Genomic DNA, 10832 nt, shown 5'->3' with positions numbered 1-10832 from the left:
GCCAGGCAAGGAATGCCTGACCCTGGCTTAATTATTTATTGTGGCCCCACGAAGAATACAAAGTACCCCCCCTGAGCCACAAGTAGCCACTGTTTAGTCAAAAGAAAACTGTTTGTGTCTGATGCATGCGGCATACGGTGTGATTAAATAAAGCCAGTTGTGCGGTATCACTGAAAAGCTTTGTTTTGTAAGCTTTTGAAAACCTTAAACAGTGAATTAAGAATTTTTTTCAGTGTCCACTGGATAATATTACACTTTAGGTACTGGCTCTCCTCCCATCAGCAATCACTTGATCAGAAACAGCTGTGCATGGGTGACCGGTTATTCTTGATGATATCACCGGAAATACTGACACAAACACTGGCACAAAGATATGGAGGGTGACAGAGTAGTTATTGTTGAATGGATAGAACAATAGCCAGAGGGTAAAGGCTAAATGAAAATCAATGGCTGGTTGAGGCCATAAAAATATTCCCCTTAGAGAAATATAGACAACATTAGCCACACGCCAAAGATGAATAGAGGCTTTCTGTTTATGTGAGAGTGGTTTGACCAGGAGCATGTGTACGCATGGGTGATGGAGATTGTAGATGACAGATTGTAAAGACCAAGGGGAAAGCCTGTGACCTTTGGGCCTCTCAGTAGAAGCCAACAACAATAATAAAAAAATAATAAAACGTCTTCTCTTCAAACTGGGATTTATATTTTTCCCACACAAACACATGAATTATACATTGACCTGCTACAGCTTTTATCTAGTGTAAATAGTCACCGCTTTATATGTATGTGTTGCATACTGTATGTCCATGTGAGTAATGTTGCCCTGCACACCAGATAGCCAAGTATGCCTGAAAGGCTTGCATATGTCTGGGTTTTCCTTTGTTAGCTTTATGTGTATGTGCCTGTGAAAAGGGGGAGGGGCGGGGAAAGACAGAAAGCAAGAGAGAGAGAGAGAAATGGCGCAAGAGGGATGAGAAGAGAATGGAAGAAAGAAAGAGAGGGATTACTGCACGATTGGCTAAAGAGGGATTTAAAACTCAGCCCATTTGGCCTGAGCTCAGCCCTTCTCCCTTGCAGTGTGCTCATAGTTGCTTATACAGGGGTGCATGAGTCTATAGGTCAGTGTGAGAGTGTGTGTGTGTCCACTCACGCTGTGCGAGATAGTGTGAGTTTGTCTCTATGAGTCTGGTGAACCTATAGCAGCGCAGATTCCTTTCAGTGGTAACCACTGAGGCAAAAAGACAGAGAACAAGAGAGAGTGAAAGAGAGAGAGAGAGAGAGAAAAAGAGGGAGGGAGGGGGCGGAGGTGAAAAGTAAATGTTCTCGTGTGCAGAGAGACTCTGAGAGGGAAGGCAACGAAGGAGAAAGGGGGGAAAAAATCATCTGTGAACGTTTGGAGACAGCTGCGGTAGGAAGTAAGATGTGGCGCTGAAATTCCTTTTGTTTTGCATGATCTTCCAGCAGCTCTTTTGTATCCTTCTCTTCTCTCATTAGAGGAAATGTAACAGTTGTGAATAGTCAGTGCATGTCATGTGTCGTGCACGTGCTTACTTTTCTGTACCACTGATTCGGCAACTCTTAATCTCCACCATGTTTTCTCAAGTAACACTAGCAAAGAAGACCTGTGTTTAATGCATGTTGTAGCATAGAAATGGCTACAACTCTCTTCTGTTTACGTCTGATTAGATTCTTTTCAGGATATTGTCAATCTAAACTACATGATACAACTTGTGTTTCAATTAATTCAGTTCAACAACACTTCATTTGATGTGCACAAACTCTGTATTAAATATTTAGTGGTGTTTGCTTGCAAATGTAGCAGGGGTAATTCTACTCAAGCATTTCTGGGTTGAGAGCACCATGCTGAGCTGTTATTAATATTTATATGGCAGCACTTGTAAAAATCTAGCCGCTCTTTAATCCAAGCCCCTTGGCAGAAAGATCGATGAGACCCACTTTATTGGTGTGAGTAGAAGGGGGCAGGGAACAGCATGTTTGCTAAATCTTCACTGTCTATTTAGTCTGCCGCTCATGTTATCTCACTGGTTGCACAACACTACACTTTAGTCTCTGTTTCCTACTTTACTGAGGTGTGTAAAATGGTGAAAAGTATTTTATTGAAGGTGCACCTGTGGCAGAGAAAAGATTCAGACGGAATCTGGTTCATGTGACGATTTTTGAGAGAGCTACAGCTTTGAGTTGAAATAGTCCAGCTGGACAATGATCCCTTGCCACTTGTGTCAGAGGCAGATCAAGACCCCACTGTGGGAAACCTTTCGACACAGCTCTTCACCTTTGGCATGCGGCCATTCTTTACACAATGGCACGGAAGCGGCATTCCAGCCTGAGTGAGATGTGTACACAACTTCTTTAATCCACCCTTTTAGATAAAAACAGGACAGCGGGGGCCCTGGCAGCACTGCCCACTCACGGATAGACAGTCGTACGTTTTTAGCCTCTGTTAACTCCTGCTAGCTTAGACCCTCTGCTCTGACTGGAGAGGAATGTTTGATGTTTCCCATGCTGCTTTTCAGTTTGCCTTAGGCTTACCTTCTGTGATCACAAGGTTTCGGGAAAATACTTGCCTGATGCATGAGTTCATGTGTTTTTGAATAGAAAATGGTCTTGATATGCCATTCTTGGCATGACTTTCTACGCCCTACTTAAATATATTATGATTCCCTTCACATGTCAGATGTTATTAAGGGATTGCATATTCAATGTTTTAATGAGAGTTCAACGTGATATTCTACAACCAACATGTAGTCACAAACTTACAAACATACAGAGCAATTTATAGCTAACCAGGTCCAAAGGTTAACTAACTCTTGGGCCTTTTCTATATATTAAGAGAGATTACTTTGTCAACCCACAATGAGAACAAAACACCCCAAATCTACTATGGGTAACTGAGGAAAGAAGAACCGGTTCAGAAGTGTTGCTGGTGTTCACTAACGGCCTGTAGCTATGACTCATTCTAGAACAGTCAGGTCAAATGTCTTGGGCTTATTTGTCTTGTTTGTTATCTTGGACATTCGCTTGCAATAGAAACACTGGCATAAATGCACAGGGTGTGCGTCCTCTCCAAACATTGTGTTCAATTTGTTTTCCTCGGTCAATGCCTTGGTTAGTAGTGTTATAGAATGAGGCTGCTTACTTACTTGATTCTGTTGTCCTTCCCTTACCCTGCCACAGCAAACGTCTCAGCTCAAGTTTTGTTGGGATTATAATTCCCATTGTAACACCAGTTAAATTGGCTGACATTACCTGAGGCCCGGATACAGCCACTCTTTCTGGCCATCATGAGTCAGACCTGTGAGTGGGTAGCTCCGTTTCTTGGCACAGGTTATTACTCATCATACCAACTAAGGGAACAGACTGGATTCATACCTGTCTGAAATCTATGAGTAACGAGTAGAGGGAAGACCTTAAGTCATTACATACACTTGTACTCTGCATTTTGCAGATAAATCGTTCATTACTATGAAGACAAAAACTAAACAATTCCAAATTTTTTATAATTGTGAAACAGTTGTCTCTGAAACTAGAACCATCCTAAACTCCACACAAAGACAAGAGACTGTATATTAATATGGCCAGTAGTTGATCTACACCGATCTACACTAGTGAATAGTTTACACCACAATTTGAAGTTTTCTGCCCATGTATGGTAATGCATTAGTATAGGGTGGAATAGAATGGAGATAAGAGTACATACAGTGGGGAAAATAAGTATTTGCCGATTTCGCAAGTTTGCCCACTTGCAAAGAAATGCGTGATCTATAATTGTAATGGTAGGTCTATTTTAACAGTGAGAGACAGAATATCAACAAAAACATCCAGAAAACTGCATTTTATAACAGTTATCAAATGATTTGCTAGCAAAACAAGACTTAGTACTTGGTGGAGTAACCCTTGTTGGCAAGCACAGACGTCAGACGTTTCTTGTAGTTGGTCACCAGGTTTACAGACATCTCAGAAGGGATTTTGGTCCACTCCTCTTTGCAAATCCTCTCCAAATCCTTAAGGTTGCTTGGCTGCATTTTCAATGTCCTGGCTGAGGGAAGGAGGTTCTCGCCCAAGATTCCAGGGTGATTGGCCCCATCCATAGTCCCCTCGATGCGGTGGAGTCGTCCTGTACTCTTGGCAGAGAAACAGCCCTAAAGCATGATGTTTCCACCTCCATGCTTGATTGTGGGGATGGTGTTCTTGGGGTCAGATTCAGCATTCCTCCCCCTCTAAATGGGCGAGTCGAGAGCTCGATTTTTGTCTCATCTGACCACATCACGTTCTCCTAATCCTCCTTACAATCAATGAAGTGTTCATTGGCAAACTTCAGACGGCCCTGTTCATGTGCCTTCTTGAGCAGGGGGCCCTTGCTAGCGCTGCAGGACTTCAAACCATTTCGGCGTAGTGTGTTGCCAATGGTTTTCTTGGTGACTGTGGTCCTAGCTGCCTTGAGATCATTCACAAGCTCCCCCTCTGTAGTTCTGGGGTTATCCCGCACCTTTCGGATGATCACTGATACTGCACGAGGCAAGATCTTGCGTGGAGCCCCAGACCGAGGGACGATTGACAGTTGTTTGGTGTTGCTTCCATTTGCGAATAATCGCACCAACAGTTGTCTGCTTCTCACCAAGCTGCTGGCCGATGTTTTGTAGCCCATTCCAGCCTTGTGCAGGTCTACAATCTTATCTCTGATGTTCTTGGATAACTCTTTGGTCTTGCCCATGGTGGTGAGGTTGAAGGTGTGAAGTATGATTCTTTGAACAGGTTTCTTTTATACACGTCACCAGTTGAGATCAGGTGTAACTTGTTAGGCCTAATGAGGACTTATCTGTGTGCCTCGTGGGCACATAACTGGTCTGTGGGAGCCAGAATTATTGCTGTTTGGTAGGGGATCAAATACTTATTTCCCACCATCAAATGCAAATCAATTCATAACGGTTATAAAAAGCAGTTTTCTGGAAGTTTTTGTTGATATTCTGTCTCTCACTGTTGAAATAGACCTACCATTACAATTATAGATCATGCATTTCTTTGCAAGTGGGCAAACTTCAAAGACTTATTTTCTCCACTGTACAACCCATTGAAAAAGATCACAGTTGTTGACCTTATTCTTTAACAGTGCTTCCACTGGTTCTGTTGTGAGGAGTTCACTCATATCATCATACATTATTTACTATATATATTATACAAGTATTATTAGTTCCACCTTACTGACTGAAGAGGTGCCAAGTCGCAAAGGTTCCTGCCCTACCCATGCATGGCAATGAACCAACTTATGTTACCTATTACTTTTCCCCCAGGACATTACTAATTAACAAATCTAAGCAAACTGGGGAGGCCCTTGGCTTTCTGAACTGGAGTTTCCGCTCTTGACAATTAATATAGAAAAAACATAAAAGCTTGGCCAGCCCTCGTGCTTCCAGGGCCATGATCTGAGATCGATGCATGAACCAGTGTGTGATCTCTCCCCTTTTCCCCACTGCCTGTAGCATGCTGCTGGGCGTCCTGTTGGCGTGTGTGGTGGGAGCAGCTGTCCTCTACGCTCTCTTCTTCTGGCTCATCCCCGCAGCTGTGCAGCACAACGCCTGGGCCGCACTGCTGTGGCATGATGTCATTGTCGAGCGTTTCCTGGACTTCGTCACAAGCTCGACGCGACCTCAGGTGACCTTGTAGATTGTTTTTGACCTATTTGTTAATGGGTTAATCTGCACGACTAGGCCAAATACCATTACTTTTAGGATTTCAGCAGCATGAAGATTATTAGTGTAGTACAGTCGCTGTGCATTGTTTCCAAAATGAGGAACCTCTGTCTTATCTTTTTTCAGGTTTCAAAAAGTTTTGATTCATGCAGAAACTGATTGATCTCATTAAATCAAGCAGGGAGCTGTGACCTGTGTGCATCACAGGCTAAATCTAAATATTGCACCAGACCCACAAACACACCCTTTTAAATATATTGCGTGTCCACCTGTTTATCTCACAGCGGCTCCTCAAAGCAGTGCAGAAGAAGGCTATCAGAGGGGATCCCCAGAGCGTCATCTCCACCATCGATAATTTCTGCCGGAGCAGTGAGTGGGCTATGAACGTGGGGGATGAGAAAGGTAGGAAAGGAGACTCGAAGTCCAAAACGTAATACAATACAGTCACATTAAAGTACAGTTTAGACGTAGTTTGTTTTAGACATTACACCAGTCAAATGAAACACAGGGCTCAGTTACACCCCCATTACATTAGGTTGAGGTAGGTTAAGCAAGCCTCTCCTCCTATTTGCTCTCCTATTTGACGTTTCAGTCTTTCTCCTGGCACAATCAGGGCTGGGCTTCTCACTCCAGAGAGAACCGCCTTCAGTCATATCAAACAGCATTGCCCTGAATATGAAGTGAAGGTTTGCAGCTGAACGATAGGTCACTGGGACTTCTGCATGGCTGCACAAAGTGCCAGTTGAACACACATCACAGTGAGACAAGTCTTTTAAATATAGATTTAAATGGCCAATTAAGTTTCAGAGTAATTTAAATGAATGACACATACCTTGGTTAAAAAAAATTAATCACGACTTTCTGCACCATCTACCATGGCTAAACAGATATTCTTCATGTTTCTGTTTTGAAAATGTGAGGTTGATGTTTACGTGGAACTATTAATGCAGTAACACGGGGACCTATTTACTACCCAGCATCAGTCACGCAAGGAGAGAATGTATTAAAAGCACATTGTCGTCATGTGCCGCAAAAGCTGCCCATTAGCGATAAAGGGAGACAAGGGCAAGTGCCTAATGGGGTTTTGATATGGAGATTAGTCCTGTTGATGTTCACAGCCTTTTTGTTGTCATTGAAGCACTCTACACACTCCAACTGTGTGTGTCTTTGTGTGTGTGTAGGGACCATCTTGGACTCCGTGGTGTGTGAAGTCAGTCCTGGCTCAGCGCTGGAGCTTGGCACCTACTGTGGGTACTCCACAGTGCGCATTGCCCGCCTACTGCCGCCTGGGACCAAACTCATCACTGTGGAATTCAACCCAGATTTCGCAAAGGTGGCTCGTCAGGTCATAGAGTTTGCCGGGCTACAGGACAAGGTAAGGGAGATGGCAGAATTTATGAAAAGTGAAAGAAAAAAGGTTCTTGTATTTGTCCAAAGGTGGTTTGTTGTCTGGCACATACAAGTTTTGCATTTTGCAAATGTTTGTTGTATAATTTTTCAATTTATTTCAGTTTTTAATTATGAATTATTGCAAAGCACAAAGGCACTATATCTATGTAAAACCTTAAAATGTCAAACCCATTTTAAAGATGTCATTAGTAGTCATGTTTGTCTATGTATCTAATGTTACCATGGTCACTAACTCTACTCCAATGCAACAGGTGCTGTTGGTGGAAGGCCCCTCAGGAGACCTGATCCCCAAAATGAGGGACCAATTTGGAATAACAACATTTGATTTGGTTTTCCTGGACCACTGGAAAGACCGGTATCTTCCTGACACCAAATTACTTGAGGCAAGAAGCTTTCTGAATTACAGGAGTACTCCAGCTCTTTGATGTGATATCCTCCACCTTTCAAAATGCCAACAGATTTTACCGCAATGAGACTAACATTGTCCTCTTTTTTTTGTTCGACCAGGAATGCGGTCTGCTCCAAAAAGGTTCTGTCCTGCTCGCAGACAATGTCATCTGTCCGGGGACCCCAGAGTACCTTGCCTACGTTCGAAGTAGCCCTAAATATGACAGTAAATACTTCAAGTCCCACCTTGAGTATACTAAAGTGGAGGATGGCCTGGAGAAATCTATTTTCTTGGGTTAAAACCGAGGAGGCAGCTGTGGTTAGCCAAAGGAAGAGCATATCAGAAAAATCTTTTAAGGGTACGATTCTATTCTGGTAGTTTTTGTCAACTTTAACAAACAGCTCCTCACATTCCTCTAGCTGTCCGTACCATATATGTTTAAAACAACTCTGGTGTTTGAACTCAGTCCAAGTGCTGTTAAACATAGAAAGTAGCTCAGACCAGGCCATACACTGTTCCAGCCAATCAAAAGGAAGGGAGGGGCATAATTTGATTGGATGTTTTTCTTAAACGTCAACAACTCTTTGCCAGAATAGTGGCCCTCTCCTTTAACGGGAGAATCTAATTCGTAGATGCTTTGCCCTCAACACTTGCTTAAAGAGGGTTATAAGAAGGAAGGACTTATAATTACCACACAGCAAACTGGTGATGAATTTAATACTGACAGTCTCCCTTTAAATCATGTTGCATTGCAAGTGAATGGTGAAGAATACTGAGTGCTTAAAACATCCAACTAGAACAGAATGTCTGACAATGTTTCCATGTTAAGCGTACTCACCACTTTTTTAATGACTGTTGCCACTGTGTATTTTAGCTCAGTCCTAGTTCTCGTCGTTATTTTGCCCTCTCCTGACAACAGTTACATTGTGATTCTGAGAGCAAGTACAGTGATTATTGACTGCCAAGGCAAAGGGAGTATAAATATAATATAAAAAAATAATTTCCAACTGAGTTGACTTGAGAATTTAAAAAGTGTTACGTGCCCACAGGATTTGTATGCCATATTATTTCATTTTTTAATGGGAAAATAAAAATCTTGAGTTTCATGTCAATTTTCAAATGTGTACTTAACAGTTTGCACCTGTGTGTGATTTCCTTTGCATGCATAGTTATAAAACTCTACCATTTAATTCACCTCTTTGGATGATATTTAATTGCCTGTCCTGTTAGTAAAACAAACACACACCTTTAGTTCATTTGTAAGTGACCTGGATAGCACTCATTGTCAGGTGAGTTATGGAAAAAAAATATTCCAAAGGTTTCTGGGCAGATCCATTTAGTCTGAAAGACCAGAGGAAGCACAATACCAGTGCCACACATCTGATCCTGGTAAAGTCTATGTATACCCAGTTTATCCAAATATTGATGTATGACTCCTGAAGTCCATCAGTCCTGTGCTCTTCCACTGTTGAAGATCTTGGCCAGCAGAGAGGTGTTGGACTGGGCCTTCTGCTGGATGACCTTGGCTTTCTCCTGAGCCTTCTGTAGGTTCTTCTTTGACAGGCCCTTGTTCTTGCCCATCTGAATCTCTACCTCGGTGCGCCGCTGTTTGAAGTCCCACGACTTCTCCTCCATCTTCTCGCCCTTCTTCTCCTTCTTTTTCCGGATCTTGTCCAGGTTCTGGCTCTTCTCCACACTGGCCAAGTAGAAGTTGGTCTCCTTCTTGGCCTGAGCAATTTCCGTCCTCATGCGCTGGTGGTACACAGTCTGTTCGTAAGCCAGCCGCTCGCTCAGGTGGCACCAGTTAAACCTGTGTAGATACTGGGGCACAGTAAGAGGACAGCAGGTGAGGTTTGATAGTCACAATAAGGATAGCACTAATAAGTGAGAAGGAGAAGTGAAAAAGAAATGCATTTCAGATTATTATAAACCCTATATATGTACATTCAAAATATCAACAAAAAATGAGCACACACTCAAGTAAGATTCGGTGTCTCCTTGTCCTTTAAATTAATTTAGGCATTTTTGCAAGATTGTCTATTAAATAAATATGTACCTTTATGGCCCAGAGGTCAGCAGCAAAACGACTTTTCTTTCGGTTTCCAATGGGTGTGTTATTCAGGGTGACGGCCACCCTTTTGGCTATGCGCTTATCTCTGAACTCCACCCAGCCCTCAGTAAAATGGCTGGCATTGCTTCCGGTTTTCTTTTTCTTCCTGCGGACCAATCGACCTGAGGGCAGAAACTAGAAATGGTCAAAGAAAGAACCACATCGCTATTGATCGATGTACATGCATTTACACACTTAACTTCTCTCTGTTTGTTCTTGGTTCTAGTGTGAGTGAGTTCTTACTTTCAGGATTAAGGAAAACTCTCCCGATTTCACCGTAAGCACCAAGCATGGTCCTAAGATATCTGGGTCTTAGCCTAGGAGGTATATGACCTATATATACTATTCCTGGCAAAGTTTTCTTTTTAGGGTCTTGTCCATCTTCCTCTTCAACCGAATTGGCTATACTGGCATCTTGCTCCTGGCTCCCCTCTGAACCATTCTCCTCATCCTGGTCTTCGTCGTGGTCCTCTGCAGCACTCTCACTCTGACCAACACCCTCTAAAGGCTCAGTATTATGCACTGCCATTCTGTCGTCCTCACAGGTCGTATCTTGGGTCACTACGACACCACGCTCATGCTCTGTTGTCATTTTGGAGAGACGCGAACGGTGATTACCTGAAGAGTGGAGAGATAGGCTAAAGTTAGTGTAAGCATGACACAGCTATACTTCACATATTAATTGTTAAAACACTTTAATTTAACCGACATGGTGCTCTTACTCATGCAACAATCCACATAAAATGGACTCATGCTGACTATTAGCAAGTACGATGACAACTATTATCTAGTAGTAAACGGTTTCACTGTGCCTGCCAATTACCACCACAAAGAGAGAATAATGTCAAGCAAACACTGCTGTGGCTAGGCAGCAGAATAGTAGACAACCCACTGGAGTGGAATGTGTTTGAAATTCCTGTTAGCTAGTCAAATAGGTAGATAGCGTTAGCCAGCAAACTACACAACAAACTAGCTAATGATGCTAGCTCAAGCAAAGACTAGGTTAGGCTGACAGTGTCTCTCCTCATTATACAGGTCAAACCCCGTGTCTCGGGTAATATCAGACGCTTTACATACCTTTACTGTTAATTTAACAAATTTAATCTGATGACTGCAGTACTTTGCAGTGGTTTTCTCAATCTATGCACTCCAAGTAAATTATGCAGTCTATGGTTGAACACGTGTTGTTGGCTTGACCATAATGCACATGCGCAGA

The 10832-nt window shown here is 42.7% G+C and overlaps 2 protein-coding genes across 6 annotated transcripts; one reads left to right on the top strand and one right to left on the bottom strand.

Moving 5' to 3' along the window:
- Positions 1-1020: 1020 nt before the first annotated feature.
- On the top strand, positions 1021-8618 carry comta (catechol-O-methyltransferase a). 2 transcript variants are annotated; one of them, XM_031566154.2, is made up of 6 exons: positions 1021-1408; positions 5499-5670; positions 5993-6110; positions 6890-7083; positions 7370-7501; positions 7626-8618. In XM_031566154.2, the coding sequence occupies exons 2-6, from the start codon at positions 5500-5502 to the stop codon at positions 7803-7805; spliced, it is 795 nt and encodes a 264-aa protein (XP_031422014.1). In that variant the 5' UTR covers positions 1021-1408; position 5499; the 3' UTR covers positions 7806-8618. The 2 variants fall into 2 exon arrangements, with proteins under 2 accessions (XP_031422014.1, XP_012681638.1); XM_012826184.3 differs by having other exon boundaries at positions 1027-1415.
- On the bottom strand, positions 8558-10832 carry abt1 (activator of basal transcription 1). Of its 4 annotated transcripts, none has more exons than XM_012826183.3 (4): positions 10694-10832; positions 9860-10234; positions 9563-9738; positions 8558-9327 (listed from the first exon to the last, which is right to left on the bottom strand). In XM_012826183.3, exons 2-4 carry the CDS (start codon positions 10206-10208, stop codon positions 8953-8955), a joined length of 900 nt encoding a protein of 299 aa, XP_012681637.1. In that variant the 5' UTR covers positions 10209-10234; positions 10694-10832; the 3' UTR covers positions 8558-8952. The 4 variants fall into 4 exon arrangements, with proteins under 4 accessions (XP_012681637.1, XP_031422012.1, XP_031422010.1 ...); XM_031566152.2 differs by lacking the exon at positions 10694-10832 and adding an exon at positions 10509-10604; XM_031566150.2 differs by lacking the exon at positions 10694-10832 and adding an exon at positions 10339-10588.

Source organism: Clupea harengus, chromosome 4 (genome assembly GCF_900700415.2).
Source record: "Clupea harengus chromosome 4, Ch_v2.0.2, whole genome shotgun sequence".
Taxonomy (NCBI): domain Eukaryota; kingdom Metazoa; phylum Chordata; class Actinopteri; order Clupeiformes; family Clupeidae; genus Clupea; species Clupea harengus.
The sequence above is the reverse complement of the archived record's forward strand: the minus strand, read 5'-3'. Positions and strand labels throughout refer to the sequence as shown.